At 46.0% G+C, this 17,779-nt stretch overlaps 1 protein-coding gene across 2 annotated transcripts in view; it reads right to left on the reverse strand.

Moving 5' to 3' along the window:
- The window catches only part of HEATR3 (HEAT repeat containing 3), a 52,612-nt gene extending 40,105 nt beyond the window's left edge, over positions 1–12,507 (reverse strand). Inside the window, exons 1-6 of one of the 2 annotated variants that reach the window (XM_021094219.1) lie at positions 12,191–12,507; positions 11,871–12,043; positions 9,289–9,376; positions 8,250–8,362; positions 4,938–5,047; positions 992–1,132 (exon numbers count right to left, since the gene is read on the reverse strand). In XM_021094219.1, the coding sequence (XP_020949878.1) occupies positions 992–1,132; positions 4,938–5,047; positions 8,250–8,362; positions 9,289–9,376; positions 11,871–12,043; positions 12,191–12,325 (760 nt within the window). In that variant the 5' untranslated portion in view covers positions 12,326–12,507. Of the gene's footprint in view, positions 1–991; positions 1,133–4,937; positions 5,048–8,249; positions 8,363–9,288; positions 9,377–11,539; positions 11,559–11,870; positions 12,044–12,190 lie in introns of those variants that run through there. The other variant, XM_021094220.1, reaches the window with a different exon arrangement.

Raw genomic sequence — 17,779 nt, forward strand, 5'->3', positions numbered from 1 at the left:
CCAGTTTAGGAGGGGGGAAAAAAAAAAACCAAACTCCTCTTAAGATAAATCCCTCCAAGACTAAAGGGCAAGAGGAAAATACAAAATAAATTACTATTACTCGACATGTCATCAGGTTATTTCTTATTTGTGTATTTAGAAATTCATGGGAGAAGTGCTGGGTGAAGGTTTTATAGAAAAGAGGCCTACGGTCAACTTCCGAACTCCATGGTTTATAAATAGGCAGGGGGAGGGGGTCCTGAGAACATCATTTATCAGACAACAGTAGTTTGGTAAATTGAAAACCAATCTAGTCTCAGAAGGCTCTGAAATTATGCAAAACTGCTTGAACTGGGGGCTACTTAAATATTAGAAGTTTCAAAACAAACGTGAGCACACAAAGCCCTGATGTGATGAAATGAAAGAATGGGAGTTCTCGTCGTGGCTGAGTGGTTAACAAATCTGAATAGGAACCATGAGGTTGTAGGTTCGATTCCCGGCCTCGCTCAGTAGGTTAAGATCCGGCATTGCCATGAGCAGTGGTGAAGGTTGCAGACATGGCTCAGATCCTGTGTTGCTGTGGCTCTGGCGTAGGCTGATGGCTACAGCTCCGATTGGATACCTAGCCTGGGAACCTCCATGTGCCACAGGTGCGGCCCTATAAAGCAAAAAAAAAAAGAAAAGTAAATTTAAAAAAAAAAAATAGGAGTTCCCCTCTCAGCGCAGTGGTTAATGAATCCGACTAGGGACCATGAGGTTGCGGGTTCGATCTCTGCCCTTGCTCAGTGGGTTAAGGATCTGGCATTGCCGTGAGCTGTGGTGTAGGTGGAAGATGCAGCTGGGATCTGGCGTTGCTATGGCTCTGGTGTAGGCCGGCAGCTACAGCTCTGATTTGACCCCTAGCCTGGGAACCTCCATATGCCGAGGGAGCGGCTCAAGAAATGGCAAAAAAGACAAAAAGAAAGGAAGGAAGGAAGGAAGGAGCACACTATCGCATATGGCTACATTTTACCTGCCACCAATGTCTTTAATAGAATATATTCCGTGGAATTGACCGGAGAAAGCATTGCTGATTCCAAAACATGCAAAGCTGGGGCACTGAAAGACTTTAGTAGCTCTGGATTATCTTCAGTCACCGTCTGCAAACAATATGCTATAAAGAGAAAAATCAAACATTTAGAAACGTGAATTCTAGGAATGATTTAAACCAAAAAAACACATCTGCATTCTTTACAGCTTCTTTAGACAGAGGCAGCTTTTGCAGGAGGCACACACTTGCCCTCCAACATGTGCATGCAAAGGAGGCTTCCTAAACTATCAGAGCCATAAAAGGTCCTTTTCTCTTTTCTTTTTCTTAGAAGTTTCCTTTGGGGCTCAGTGGTACCTACGAGGACTCAGGTTCGATCCCTGGCCCCACTCCGTAGGTTAAGGATCTGGCGTTGCCGTGAGCTTCGGTGTAGGTCGCAGACGCGGCTTGGATCCTGCATTGTTATGGCTGTGGTGTAGGTCAGTGGCTACAGCTCCTATTTGACCCCTAGTCTGGGAACTTCCATATGCCACACCTCTGGCCCTAAAAAAAGAAAGAAAAATACTAATCCTTTACAGAACCATACTTTTATAGAATATAATTTAAAAGGCTCTTCACTGTCATGACAAGATAGAATTACTATAAACATCTATAAAGTTTTAGCCTCAATTGCTGTATTCACTGCAAGCCAGTAGCGAAGAGCCTGCAGACCAAACACCAGTGCACAGACAACGCTCCCAGGGTAGTTCTGTTGTCGATAAGCCCTAGGTTTGGGGATATTCTGGCTTTGACAGTCAGCATGACCTTAAAAGTTAGGGTTATCTGTGATGAAGCAATATTTAAGGAAAAATTTACTTTATATACAAATATGAAGAAGTTCCCGTTGTGGCTAGTATCCATGAGGACACAGGCTTGATACCTGGCCTTACTCAGTGGGTTAAGGATACGGCGTTGCTATTGCTATGGTGTAGGCCGGCAGCTGTAGCTCCAATTCCACCCCTAGCCTGGGAACCTCCATATGCCGCGGGAGCGGCCCAAGAAATGGCAAAAAGACAAAAATAAATAAATAAATAAATAAAGAGCAAATTAAAGGATGCATAAAATATTAACAGACATATGATTCATTTAACTCCTCTCTGGTGTTAAAAAAAGCTCATGGATTACAACTTATATATTAATCTACTTATAAACAACTGGCAGTGCATAAAAGCTTTGATAAAAGAGACCTCTGAAGTATACAAAAGAGGAAGCAAGCACAAATTTATTTTCTTTGAGATACTGTATTCCATACAAACACATTTCTTTCCAGGTATAAAAACCCCAAAACAGATTGTTTCCATTCAAATTAGTAGTCAAAATACTGCTATTGCCCTGATCTAGTTTGGTTTCCAAATACATTTATATACAAATCCATATATAAGCATATATGTACATATACATATATCCAAATGTAACTTTTTTCATTAAGAGACTAATTAAATTCACTCAGGCAAAAAGCTAAAATAAACTGTGATTGCTAACATGACAGAAATTCAAAGAAAGCTATAGTAATACATGGGATGAAATACCAGAATTTCACTTAACTTTACGTAAGCCTCGCTTTTCAAAAAAAAAGTACTTGGACATTTGTTTTAAAAATTTATGAACCTGGCTAAATGCAGAAGGGAAATACTGTTACACAAACGTAAAAATACTTTATTCAGATCCATTTTTTATAAGTTCCTTTTTAAAAAAATAGTTCTTGGGGTTCCCATTGTGGCTCAGTGGTAATGAACCCATCTAGTTTCCATGAAGACTCGGGTTTGATCCCCTGGCCCGGCTCAGTGGGTCAAGGATCTGGCATTGCCATGAGCTGTGATGCAGACTACAGATGCTGCTCGATTCTGGTGTTGCTGTGACCACGGCAGCTGCAGCTCCAATCTGACCCTTAGCCTGGGAACTTTTTAGGGCCACTATGAGTGCAGCCCTAAAAAGACAGAAAAAAAAAAGTTTTTCAGGAAAAAAACCTAAATACATAATCAAATCTAAAAGACTTTTAAGGAGTTCCCGTCGTGGCACAGTTGTTAAGGAATCCGACTAGGAACCATGAAGTTGCGGGTTCGGTCCCTGCCCTTGCTCAGTGGGTTAACGATCCGGCGTTGCCCTGAGCTGTGGTGTAGGTTGCAGACGTGGCTCGGATCCCGCGTTGCTGTGGCTGTGGTGTAGGCCAGTGGCTACAGCTCCAATTGGACCCCTAGCCTGGGAGCCTCCATATGCCGTGGGAGCGGCCCAAGAAATAGCAGAAAAGAAAAAGAAAAAAAAAAAAAAAAAAGGATCCAGGGTTGCCACTGCAGTGGCTTGGGTCACAGCTGTGGCATGAGTTCCATCCCTAGCCCTGGGAACTTTCACATGCCACGGGCGTGGCCAAATAAATAAATAAATAAAAAAAAGATTTTTTAAAAATAAAAAAAAAAAACTCTTTTGAGGCCCCAAAACAAAAGCAAAAATTTTCTTTTAAAAGCTGTGAACTTTCCTGTAATAAAGACTGTCCTCTGAGAGCAAGTCACCTACCCATTTCCTAGTTCAGCTGTGTTTAAAATCCACAAATCTCCCCTCTCCCAAAGATTCCATTTTGAGAAACTAATTTTTACATTTTTCTCAGCAGTATTTAATCCACCATTATGTTTTTCTTTTCTGTTCTTTTTTTTTTTTTTTTTGTCTTTTGTTGTTGTTGTTGCTATCTCTTGGGCTGCTTCCGCGGCATATGGAGGTTCCCAGGCTAGGGGTTGAATCGGAGCTGTAGCCACCGGCCTACACCACAGCCACAGCAACGCAGGATCCGAGCCGCGTCTGCAACCTACACCACAGCTCACGGCAACGCCGGATCCTTAACCCACTGAGCAAGGGCAGGGACCGAACCCGCGACCTCATAGTTCCTAGTCGGATTCGTTAACCACTGCGCCACGACGGGAACTCCTCTTTTCTGTTCTTAAAAGTAGCCACTAGAGCCAAGGGAAACACTGCTAAGGGGAATAAACTTGTTCTTGCCAGGAAACGTGCATAAATAAAAGGACATCTGGATGCCTACAGTTCAGATGAGTAGAAAAAAATGTTCATCCACTATTTCTCTACTTGCCCCAGAGTTCTGCTGAGCCTCCCAGCCTCTGGTTTCTATCTCCTCCCTCTGATGAGTAAGGACCCCCAATGGCTCTCGCACCCCATGTCCTGCAGGCGAGGGAGCTGAAGCTGCCAGACTTTGCTTTCCTCCTCAGGCAGGGAAGCAGGGCTACGTGAAATTCCAGTCTCTTATCTCCTCACTCAAAAAAAGCCCATGTGGAGTTCCCGCTGTGGCTCATCGGTAACAAACCCAACGAGGACCCATAAGGATGTGAGTGCCATCCCCGGCCTGGTTCAGTGGGTGAAGGATCTGGCATTGCCGTCAGCTGTGGTGTAGGTCACAGACGTGGCTAGGATCCCGCATTGCTGTGGCTGTGGTGTAGGCCGGCAGTTGTCACTCTGATTCGACGCCTAGCCTGGGAACCTCCATATGCCACAAGTGTAGCGCTAAAAACCAAAAAAAAAAAAAAAAAAAAAGTCTACATTCCAAGTAACTGTGGCTCAAAGGCCTGGAAGTTGTGGGTTGCTATTTCTCAGGAAATGGGAGATGAAAGCTTCAAGAATTAATAAAGCCTTCTAAGAATGGTAACACTCTAGACACCATATGCTCACATAATTATCTTCCTCCCTCTCAGGGTCAAGATCAAAAAAACTGTATGAATAAGTAAAGCATTAATCACAGATTTTAAATGATTCAGACTAGAACTCAGCTATGCATTTCTATACAATGAGAAAAACAAAATCACTCCTGTACAATAAACATGCAATGTTTGAATTAAAAATCTTGAATTAAGGCCACACATACTTAAGAAATCATTAGCTTTTCTTCACTTACCTACTGAAATAGCCAGGTCAACATTGGTGGAAAACCTACTTAGATACTTTAATACAATCTCCAAACACCCTTCTTTGTTGAATATAGACACTGCTCTACTATTGCATTCACTGAATTGAAGGGGAGAAAAAAAAAAGTTTTACTATTCACATTTTAACATGAAGAAATCAACCCCAAAATTTCATGACAAAACAGGTAGGCTTTATAAAAGAACCAGAGGAGTTCCTGCCGTGGCTCAGCAGGTTAAGAACCCAACTAGTGGAGTTCCCGTCATGGCTCAGTGGTTAACATATCCGACTAGGAATCATGAGGTTGCAGGTTTGATCCCTGCCCTTGCTCAGTGGGTTAAGGATCTGGCATTGCTGTGAGCTATGGTGTACGTTGCAGACGTGGCTCGGATCCCACATTGCTGTGGCTCTGGCATAGGCCAGCAGCTACAGCTCTGGTTCGACCCCTAGCCTGGGAACCTCCATATGCCACAGGAGCAGCCCAAGAAATGGCAAAAAGACAAAAAGACAAAAAAAAAAAAAAAAAAGAACCCAACTAGTATCCATGAGGATGCAGGTTCCATCCCTGGCCTTGCTCAGTGGGTTAAGGAGCCAGCGCTGCCAGTGTAGGTTGCAGATGCAGCTCAGATATGGCATTGCTGTGTCTGTAGCGTAGGCCAGGAGCTGGAGTTCCAATTTGACCCCTAGCCCAGGAACTTCCATATGCTGCAGGTGTGGCCATAAAAAGACAAAAGTAGTAATAATACTAGTTATAAAAGAAGCAAAGAGTTGGCGTCAAACACCTGCAATTTCACAGATGAAGAAACCAATGCCCATTCATATTTTCTGCACATGACCACCACTGGCTATCTGCATTTTTAATCCCATCACAGTGGCATCTTTGAGCCAATCTCTTTACCCAGCTTCCTTACAAGAGGTTGTAAAGAAGGAAGAGGTCTCACACCTTATTTACTTTAATTCCTCCTTTTGTGAATATGGAAGCCAAGACCCCAAAGGGTGAAGTGACCTGTCCAAAGGTCACACGTTTTCTCAGTGGTGAGTCCTTGAGTCCTGCCTACCTGTCTTTTCACTATATCACCATAATAATAAATTAAAGGAAGGATAAAAGGCCTCTACACTTAGCCCATGAAAAGCACAAATTTACAAGAAAATAAAATTACATTTTATTCATTCCTTCTAGGCTGCTATAATTTTGACAGAATTTGCAATCTTCCACAGAGAAACTGTTACAATAAATATTTTTGAAGTTGCACTACCTTTCAATAAAAAAATCAGAATTCATGTTACTGATGTTATTAAGGAATATAAATGCTAATGATAGGGTAAACAGAGCTAATTATAATAATTTTATCCATGTTTCCAGAGAAGAGTATTCCTCTAGACATACCACATACACATATAATTGACTAAGGGGTGACAGAGCTGACGAAATTATTACATTCCATCCTGTTGTCTAAAAATAAACTATTTTGGGAAGGAGTGGAATGGACTGGGAGTTGGGGATTAGAAAATGCAAACTATTACATTTAGAATGGATGGGCAATCCTGCTGTGTAGCACAGGGAACTATATCTGATCACTTGTGATGGAATATGATGGAGGGTAATGTGAAAAAAAAAAAAAGAATGTATATGGACGGCATTCCCGTCGCGGCGCAGCGGAAATCATCCCACCAGGAACCATGAGGCTGCAGGTTCGATCCCTGGCCTTGATCAGTGGGTTAAGGAGCCGGCATTGCCGTGAGCTGTGGTATAGGCCTGCAACTGTAGTTCCAATTAGACCCCTAGCCTGGGAACTTCCATGTGCCACGGGTGTAGCCCTAAAAAGACAAAAAGACAAAAAAAAAAAAAAAAAAGAATGTATATGGATGTAAAGCTGGATCACTTTGCTGTGCAGCAGAAATTGACAGAACACAGTAAATCAACTACCAAAAAAAAAAAAAAAAAAAAGAATGGATGGACAATGAGGTCCTGCTGTCCAGCACAGGGAACTGGGTCCACTCTCCTGGGACAGAACATGACAGGGGAATGATATGAGAAAAAGAATGTATATATGTATGACTGGGTCACTTTGCTGTACAGCAGAAACTGGCACAAGATTGTAAATCAACTATACTTTATATATGTGTGTGTGTGTAAAAGGAAAAAAAAAGAAAAAAAAAAGATAAACTATTTTCTGTCTATTCCATCTAATTCCTGCAGCACAGCTAAGAGCCTCTCTTCAAGAAGCCGAGGAAAGTCAGGTACAGTAGGGAAAATAAAGCAGGTATGTGTTAGAGTAATTTAATATATACACGTGTAAATTCAATTTAAAACATATACTATGAAACAAAAATGTTAAGAGCTACAGTAACCGGAAATGATACAGATAGGGCTCTCGGGCACTCAGAAAGAGAGATCACTGTGGAGTTCACTTTTTTAGGCTCTTTTCAAACAAAAACACTTTTTGAAAAATTTCCAAGTTAAAGTTATCTGAAAAACAGCACTCACTAGTTTGCTCCAATGCCACTTCCTCAAATCTGATCTCTCCAGTGTTCCCGGTGGAATGCATCCACTAGGTTAAAACAAAATCATAGCAAGTTTGGATGCTGTGTAGGCAGCTTTCCAGGGTCCAACTTAACCCTGCATGGTAAGAAAAATCTGTGCTTTGGGGTCAGAAATAATAACCCTCCAGTCTGAAAATTAGGAATGCAACAAAGTCTTGCGAGAAATGTGGGACAATAAAACAGGGTAGTTAAAAACAAAACCAAAAATAAATCCCAGTGTGTTTCTAGCCATTTCCATTCCTAAACGCAAGTCCACTCTACCCTCCCCCGACCCCAATCCCACCCTCAGTGCAACAATGTTGGAGGGTGTGGAGGGGCCAAAGGAGCTCTTCTCAGGTATCTACTTTCCTGTCAAATAGCACCTGCAGGGGGGAGGAGTAAAGCACCTGCCCAGGCCTGCGGTCCATGCCTCATTCCAGATGCCAGACCAAAGCGCTGACTACACTGGAGCCTGGCAGACATTAAGACAACTGCTGCTTAAGGCGCATGGGGCAGTGGGGGCGGGGGAGGGCCATGATTCCTCTTATTTTTGTCAGTAGCAATGACTGGGGAAAAGGGCTGTAAAGCAACAAAAGATGCAGTGATGCTACGCGGAAAAGGCACGGCTGATCTTAGGTCCCTTGACGAGACCTCCTACCAAGCATTAACATGGCAGATTTACAGGCCTACCAAGGAGAACAGAGATTCCTCTGCGGTTTAACAGCGAGTAGCAGCCCGCGTAAGCGCTGCAGCAGGAGGCTGTGTTTGGAGAGCATCTTACCATATATTCCATAGCACGTTTACGGCCTCGTTGGCTATGTTTTCGATAGAATTTCTGTTCTGATCTTTTTTTTCCTGTGGAGACATCTCATTTGAATCCAGTCCAGTACTACACTGTAACCAAATACCATGGTTAGCACCCTGGTTCAAAACAGTAATTAAACAGAAAGGCTCAGGGCAGTAAAGAATCACAAGAACTAACCATTAAAAATGACAGTGGTGGGAGCTCCCATTGTGGCTCAGGGGTAACGAACCAGACTAGCATCCAGAGGATGGGGAATGGATCCCTGGACCTGCTCAGAGGGTTAAGGATCTGGCTTTGCCGTGAACTGTGGTGCATGTCCTAGACATGGCTTGGATCTGGCATTGCTGTGGCTGTGGTGTAGGCCAGGAGCTGCAGCTCCAATTCCACCCCTAGCCTGGGAACTTCCATATGCCGCGGGTACGGCCTTAAAATTAAAATTTAAAAAAAAAAAAAAAAAAAAAAAGGAAAAAGTTAAAGGAGTCAGTCCATAGTTTTGGGATGGCCTTTTCCAAGAAGCATATAAATAAAAGTATTGGGGACAAACTAGAGACTAGTATCGACAGTGAGAGATCATCAGTGTTTGCAGGAGAAGAAATAAAATTCCCTTAGAATGTTTTGAGGGAAGACAAAACAACTAACACCAAAGTACTTAAAAAAACAAAAAAAAAAATAGGAGTTCCCATCGTGGCGCAGTGGTTAACGAATCCGACTAAGAGCCATGAGGTTACGAGTTCGATCCCTGGCCTTGCCCAATGGGTTGGGGATCCAGTGTTGCCGTGAGCTGTGGTGTGTGGGTCACAGACGAGGCTCGGATCCCGTATTGCTGTGGCTGTGGTGTTGGCCCGTGGCTACAGCTCCGACTGGACCCCTAGCCTGGGAACCTCCATATGCCGCGGGAGCGGCTCAAGAAAAGGCAAAGAGACAAAAAACAAACAAATAAATAAATAAATAAACAAAATACAAACTCCTACTGTCTGAGTGTGTACACTACAAGCTACCCAAGAGCACGGCCTACCTCTTTCAGCAGCGCGACCAGCGGAGTCATGATATCTTTGGTCACCATGTCGTCACAAACTTCAAAACCACCACAAGCACTGAGATTTCTACACAAAAAGTTTAAAATAAGTTTTCCTGTCAGATCCCATGTCACAGAACATATTAAACACTCAAATGTATTTCTATTTCTAACCATATGTAAGGCATCCTGGATGACATCACTTGTGATTTCTTTTTCTCCTTTCTGCTTCTTTAGGGCTGCACCCACCGCATATGGAGGTTCCAGGCTAGGAGTTGAATCGGTGCTGTAGCTGCCGGCCTGCACCACATTCACAGAAATGCCAGATCCGAGCCTTATCTGCGACCTACACCACAGCTCACGGCAACGCCAGATCCTTAACCCACTGAGCAAGGCCAGGGATCGAACCCGTGTCCTCATGGATACCAGTCGGGTTTGTTAACCACTGAGCCACGACGGGAACTCCGCCACTTGTGATTTAAGAGGCTGCAGAACCAATTCACACATCTCCACCTGTTCTGATCCTTGCTCTACATGCTGTAAACGGATGACTGTATCTTGTAACCTAGTTCTCAGGACTGAGACAGGACTCAGGGAAAGGGAAGACTTTTGTCTATTTAATGAGAATCAATCACTGCCTGATCTCATATGAAGGGAACCCTTTTTGGAATCAAGATTTCAACGGTAAAGAACGTATGACTGGGTCACTTCGCTGTACAGCAGAAATTAACAGAACACCGTAAATCAACTAGACTTTAATGAAGAAAAAAAAAACTTAAAGGGCAGCAAGTGTGAGGCTGCCGAGAATGACATTCCCTGAAGCAATCTTCACCAAATTTAATTTTAACTGGACAGACACTACTTGCCATCTGAGTGCAGAGCCCTGTGCTATGCACTGAGGATATGGGATGAGGAGAAATGAGAAGATACGTCACCACCTTCCAGGAGCTCCCAGTGCTTGGGGATAGAGGGCAGGCAGGGGAAGTGTATGGCCTTCCACACTTTGTTTGTTTCCTCCATCAAGTGGGGAATCCTGGCGCATGATCCAGACCTCATCTTTTTTTTCTTTCTTTTTTTTTTTTTAGCCACACCGGCAGCACACACAAGTTCCCAGACCAGTGAGCCACAGCAGTGACAATGCTGGATACTTAAACTGCTGAGCCACCAGGAAACTGCCCCCCCGCCAAGTCACATCTTAAACATCACACCCTTAGGGTTTTCTTCCCTGAACCCCGGTGATACCTTCCCATAGCATCTTTTGACCTGTGTGGTTATTTGCAATAATGCCTGCCTCTCTCAATACTGTAAGATCCATAAAGGACAGAAATTAGATGTCTTGGTCACTCTCATGTGCCCACAGCCTAGCCCACTGCCTGGTGCACAGGAGGCACTCAATATATACTTGCTAAATCAACAAATGAAACAATTTAAACAGAGAGCTATGACAACTACAAGCATTAACTTTACTCTTGCCCCCTCTACAGTCCATTCTCTGCACAGCTAACAGAGTGGGCTTTTGAAAAGGTAAATAAATCATGTCATTTCTGCTTAGACTAGGTCCTTTCACTCTACACCAGGAGGTCCAGCCTCAACTTCTTATAATCCCTGCCCCCTACGCTACTTGGCCACACAACCTTCCCACACAACCTTCCCATTCTTTTTTTTTTAGGGCCTCACCCACGGCATATGGAGCTTCCCAGGCTAGGGGTTGAATCGGAGCTATAGCTGCTGGCCTACACCACAGCCACAGCAACACGGGATCCAAGTTGCATCTGTGCATACCACAGCTCACAGCAATGCCAGATCCTTAACCCACTGAGTGAGGCCAGGGATTGAACCTGTAACCTCATGTCCTAGCTGGATTTGTCTCTGCTGTGCCACGATGGGAACTCCTACAGCCTTCCCATTCTTTAACCATGCCAAGCCCTCTGCTGTTGCTGTTCCCTCTGTCAGGAATACTCTTTGCCTTGTTAGTTCACGTCTGGCTCTAGCATCTGTCAGCTCTCAGATCACAAATGTCATCTAGAAGTTACCCAATCTAAGGTAACTTCCCACAGCCAACTCATCAATCTCTTGGTGTCTCCACAGCACTTTTTACGATGTAGTATTTCTACCTGTCTCCATATCAACATGGGTTCTGTGAAGGCAGGGATATTGGCTGGCTTGTTCAATGTCCTTCGTGCTCAACCCCCCTCCCCCGCCGCCCCACGCCTAGAACACCTGGCACATATACTGGAAGAGTTCATTAAACCTCAGGACTCCATGGAGGGTTCCTGGAGACGGTACAACGTGCGCTAGACCTTCGGGAGAGGATGCTTGGCAGGTGGCCACTGCAGGTGAAGCAGCCAGATGGACAGATGGAATGTGTGAGGTCCGAGGGACACGGGGTCCCTTGGAGTCCGAGTTCAAATCCCTCCTCTGCAAACAGGAGAGCCTGGGCAGTTCTTGGCCCTCCCGAGCTGCCGCAGACAGTGCACTGAGGTTGAAACCGATCAGCGACGGTGCGTGGCCCTCAGGAAGCGCCGACTGGACGCTGTGCCGTCCAGATCCGAGTCACCACCCTGGACCCCCTCCCGGCTCACCTCAGCGCGCCGGCAGCCGTCTCCCTTACCGCCAGGCTGGGGTCAAGCAGCAGCGGCCCGACGCGGCGCACGGCGTCCCGTCGAGCCAGGCCGGGGAGCGCCGGCCGCTGCTGCACCAGCCGGGCCAGCCCGGCGCAGGCGCACTCGCGGACCTCAGCGCTCGGGTGCTGGAGCTGCGGGACAGAGCGAGTGTCAGAAGGAGAGCAGAGCGCACGCGCGGAGCCGCCGCTGCAAGGACTCGAAGCACTGATGCGGGGCTCCGCGGGAGGCCGGCCCCTCCCCAGGCCTTCCCCGCGGTGCCCCGCGAGCCCACGCCTCACCTTTTCTAGCAGCTCTGCTGCCGGCCCGTCGTCCTCCTCGGGCTCAACCCCGTTCGCCGCCGCCGCCTCGGCCTGACAGTCGCCTGTAGGGGAGAACTGAGGGCGCTTGAAGCGCTTCGTCCGGCTCTTGCCCATGGCGAAGTGCGCTGGCGGGGAAGACCGAGAGAGGAGGGCGATACCAAGACGGTGGAGGCTGCAGAGCTGGCAGCAGGGTCTTGTAGCCTAGGGTGCTACGTGTCACCGTTCAGCTGGGCCCGAAGACCGCCGAGCCCACATGGTGAAACAATGCGCCTGCGCACGGCTGTCGGGGACTGGGCTGGCGTGGGGAGTGCGCAGGCGTAGAAGGGACGGTGGGCGGGGCCATACCTTGCCGAAGGGTAGGTCCTACGGGCTTTAAGGGAAAGGTTGAATTTCAATGGCAGACTTCAGCTCCCACCAGCAAGAGATGTTTATCAAGTCAAAACCTTATTTCCATACTAATCAAATGCGATTAAGGATACCTAACTTGCAAGGTTATTGCGAGGCTTAAGAAAATATTATGTGGAAGTTCCTGTCGTGGCGCAGCGGAAACGAATCCGACTAGGAACCATGAGGTTTCGGGTTTGATCTCTGGCCTCGCTCAGTGGGTTAAGGATCCCGCGTTGCGGTGAGCTGTGGTGTAGATCAAAGATGCAGCTTGGATTTGGCGTTTCTGTGGCTGTGGTTTAGGCCAGCGGCTACAGCTATGATTCGACCCCTAGCCTGAGAACCTCCGTATGCCGTAGGTGCGGCCCTAAAAGGACAAAACACAAAAAAAACTAAATAAATAAAAAAAGAAAATATTATGTGAAGCACTTAACTCCAAGTCTAATGTATGTAGTAGCTGCTCAAAAAATATAACACTAGATAGAGAGTTCGCTCAGTGGCTCAGCGGTAACGAACCCGACTAGTATCCTTGATGAGGCAGCTTCCATCCCTGGCCTTGCTCGGTGGGTCAGTGATCCAGCATTGCCCTGACCTATGGTGTAGGGAGCAGACGCAACTCGGACCCCACGTTGCTGTGGCTGTGGCTGTGGCATAGGCCAGGGCAGCTGGGGCTCCAAATAGACCCCTAGCCCGGGATTATATATATATAAACCATTACAGAGTTCCCAGTTGTGGCTCTGCGGGTAATGAAGCCAGCTAGTATCCATGAGGACCTATTTCGATCCCCCACCAGCTCAGTGGGTTAAAGGATTTGGCATTGCCATGAGCTGTGGTGTAGGGCACAGACTTGGATCTGGCATGGCTATGGCATAGTCCAACAGCTGTAGCTCCAATTCCACCCCTAGCCTGGGAACTTCCATATGCTGTGGTGAGGCCTTAAAATACATATATATATAATATGTATATTATATATATCATTTTATTTTTGCCTAACACAGCTCCTGCCATAGACAAGGTGCATATTTGATAAGATGGACTTGCCAAGAAGTTGCTTAATTTTACTGCCTCAGTTTGCTCATCACTGAAATGAGGATACCAATAATATGTACCTAATGGAGTAATTCTTTTTTTTTTTTTAGAGCCACACCCAGGGCATATGGAGGTTCCCAGGCTAGGAGTCGAATCCGAGCTACAGCTGCAGACCTACGCCACAACCACAGCAATGCAAGATCCGAGCCACGCCTGCAAACTACACCATAGCTCATGGCAACGCCAGATCTTTAACCCACCAAGGGAGGCCAGGGATTGAACCTGAAATCTCATGGTTCCTAGTTGGATTCATTTCCGCTACGCCACAGCAGGAACTCCTCCCCTTTCACATTTTTTGTGGAGTGATATTCCTAAAGCACATTCTGATCAATATTCATTGAAAGACTCTGAGAATCTCAGGTTAAGGATCCGGCGTTGCTGTGAGCTCTGGTGTAGGTTGCAGAGGCGGCTCGGATCCCGCGTTGCTATGGCTGTGGCTTAGGCCAATGGCTACAGGTCTGATTTGACCCCTAACCTGGGAATCTCCATATGCCGCAGGAGCGGCCCTAGAAATGGCAAAAAAAAAAAAAAAGGCCTCCGACAGTCTCATGTAGGTGCATGAGTGAGCCATGTGGAATCAGGCTCAGACCCTGTGTGGCCATAGCACCCTGCCACCTGCTTCCAGCACCTCACCTCTGGCCCAGGAGCTTCCTGGGGCTCCGCCTATAGCTCAGCAAGCTTCCACATGCCCCCTGGCATGAATCATTTCCATTTTCCTGGAACGCAGCTTCAGGTTCCCTTCCAGTTCCTCTGAATGTTAGAGACTCATTGTGGGGTAGGAGACAAAAACCCAAAAGACGACTGTCCTGTGGGGCCGGGCCTGTTATCCTCATGCTTCCTCCTGGCCCAGCAGATACTCCGTGCTCAGCCTTCCATGTGCTCCTTGTGCCCTGTAACTCTCTCTTACAAGCATCTATGAATTGTCATCGAAAGTCCACAGGTGTCCTACTGCCCTCCCCCAGCCTGAGAAGTCCTTGGAAGGCAGTGATCAGTGCCAGTCTCTATATGACCAGTGCCTGGCCCCCAGTGGAGTAAAAGTGCTGGAGATGTCCACTCCTTCTTCGTGGTTGCTGTCCTCAGCTCAGCTCACCCTACATAAAGTGGCTTAACAGTCATGAGGCAAGGACCGTAGCTGCTGAGAAGTCATCCCTAGACAGACACCAGGCCTTCCATTCCAGATCTGCTCTAATGAACTGTATGATCAAGGCACTCTTTTCTAGACCGCAATTTCTCTATTTACAAAGAAGCCTTTTTATGGCTAAAAAGCAACATGGATGGACCTAGAAATTATCATGCTAAGTGAAGTCAGCCATGCAACGAATGAGACACCAACCTCAAATGCTTTCACTGATGTGTGGAACCTGAGAAAAGGACAGACTGAACTTCTTTGCAGAACAGATGCTGACTCACACACACTGAAAAACTTATGGTCTCAGGAGGAGACAATTTGGGGGGTGGGGAGATGTGCTTGGGCTGTGGGATGGAAATCCTGTGAAATTGGATTGTGATGATCATTATACAACTAGAGATGTGATAAATTCATGTGAGTAATAAAAAAAATAAAAAAATTAAAATTAAAAAAAGAAGCCTTTTTATGTTTCTTTGAAATACCAGAGACTTTTTTTTTTTTGGCAGCAAGTTCATTTGAAAAAAGCCATGCCTAATTAAATAGAAAGATCACCAGTATCAGTGCTAAAATGAAAAACCCTCTACCTCTCCTTCTTCTTACTGTTTTCTTTCTTTCTTTCTCCTCCTTCCTTCCTTCCTTCCTTCTTTTCTTTCTTCCTTCCTTTCTTTCTTTCTTTCTTTCTTTCTTTCTTTCTTTCTTTCTTTCTTTCTTTCTTTCTTCCTTCCTTCCTTCCTTCCTTCCTTCTTTTCTTTCTTTCTTTCTTTCTTTCCCACACTCACAGCATGTGGAAATTCCTGGGCCAGGGATACAGCCAGTGCCACAGCAGTGACAATACCAGATCCTTAACTGTGAGGCCACCAGGGAACTCCCAACAGGCTTTTTACTTTTATTTTCGTTTATTTATTTATTTACTTATTTATTTATTTGTCTTTTGTCTTTTCAGGACTGAACCCGGAGCATATGGAGGTTCCCAGGCTAGGGGTCACATTGGAGCTGTGGCTGCTGGCCTATGCCACAGCCACAGCAATGTGGGATCTGAGCCACATCTGTGACCCACACCACAGCTTACAGCAATGCTGGATCCTTAACCCACTGAGCAAGGCCAGGGATAGAACCTGCATCCTCATGGATACTAGTCAGGTTCATTAACCACTGAGCCATGACGGGAACTCCTATTTTTATTTTTTTATTTATTTTTAGGGCCATGCCTGGGGCATATGGAGGTTCCCAGGCTAGGGGTTGAATTGGAGCTACAGCTGCCGGCTTATGCCACAGCCACAGCAATGCCAAATCCCAGCCAAGTCAGTGACCTGCACCATAGGTCAAAGCAATGCTGGATCCTTAACCCACTGAGCAAGGCCAGGATGGAACCCGAATCCTCAGGAATATTAGTTGGGTTCATTCCCACTGAAACACAACAGGAACTCCCAGAGGCTTTTTAAATACCAAAAAATCTGCTGAGTATTTCAAGAAAGGACATCGAAGGAAAACTGGATGTTGAGTGCCTCGTGAGCAGGTGTCAGAGACTGGAATAGGCATTCTTGCCACTGATCTTACTTGGTCCTCAAAACTTTCATGAGCTATATGTTACTGTCGTGTCATTGCTGACAGCCACCCCCAGAAAGTCATTGCAAAGGGGCTGCTGCTCATCAGATTCCACTGTCTTCATTGAATAAGTATCTCCTGGAGTTCCCGTCGTGGCGCAGTCGTTAACGAATCCGACTAGGAACCATGAGGTCGCGGGTTCGGTCCCTGCCCTTGCTCAGTGGGTTAACAATCCGGTGTTGCCGTGATCTGTGGTGTAGGTTGCAGACGCGGCTCGGATCCCGCGTTGCTGTGGCTCTGGCGTAGGCCGGTGGCTACAGCTCCAATTCGACCCCTAGCCTGGGAACCTCCATATGCAGGGGGAGCAGCCCAAGAAATAGCAAAAAGACAAAAAAAAAAAAAAGTATCTCCTGTTGAGTGTTTACTGTGTCAAGTACTAAGACTCCTTCCTGATGTCATGGAGTTATACTCTAGCCTTGGAGCTCTGTGCTCCTTTAACAAAGTTACTGCAGAAGCCTACTGTTAAGAAAAAGTATCCCAAACTGGGAGATACAAGGATGACTGTATATTTTTTCAATGTCACATTGGCCCAATGCCTAACAGACCCATCAAAGCTTTCCTTCTCGAGGCAGTGCTGTCCAATAGAATTTTCTACAATGATGAAAGTGTTCTCTGTCTGACCTGTCTGGCTATTGAGCATTTGCAGATCGAGGAAGTCCGTTTCCAATTTTAATTCCTTTTGGGGAGGGGGGACGAACACGCGGCATATGGAGGTTCTCAGGCTAGGGGTCAAATTGGATCTATAGCTGCCAGCTTATGCCAGAGCTACAGCAACGCCAGATCGGAGCCGTGACTGTGACCTACACCACAGTTCACAGCAACGCTGGATCCTTAACCCACTGAGCGAGGCCAGGAATCGAACCTACAATCTCATGGTTCCTAGTCAGAGTCTTTCCGCTGTGCCACGACGGGAACTCCTCCTTTTTTTTTTTTTTTTAAGATATAAATTGTACTTTATTTTTTCCCACAAATAATTATTGATATGTCATGTATAGCACTGGGACTTCAGGTTAGACAAACAAAAACCTATACAATCCAGTAACTTTCGTGGGCAATTTTAATTGATTTTAAGTTAAATGGTCCAAACCTACGGCAGGGTTTTTTGTTTGTTTGTTTTTTTCCTGCGGCATGTGGAAGTTCACAATCTAGGGGCCAAATAGGAGCTATAGCCACTGGCCTACAGATCCAAGCCGCATCTGCAACCCACACCACGACTCACCAAAACGCCAGATCCTTAACCCACTGATTGAGGCCAGGGATCGAATCTGTGTCCTCATGGATGCTAGTCAGATTCATTTCCACTGAGCCACGACGGGAACTCCCATAGCAGGGGTTCTAAACAGAGTGGTACTTTGCCCCTC

The sequence above is a fragment of the Sus scrofa genome, chromosome 6 (genome assembly GCF_000003025.6).
Source record: "Sus scrofa isolate TJ Tabasco breed Duroc chromosome 6, Sscrofa11.1, whole genome shotgun sequence".
Taxonomy (NCBI): domain Eukaryota; kingdom Metazoa; phylum Chordata; class Mammalia; order Artiodactyla; family Suidae; genus Sus; species Sus scrofa.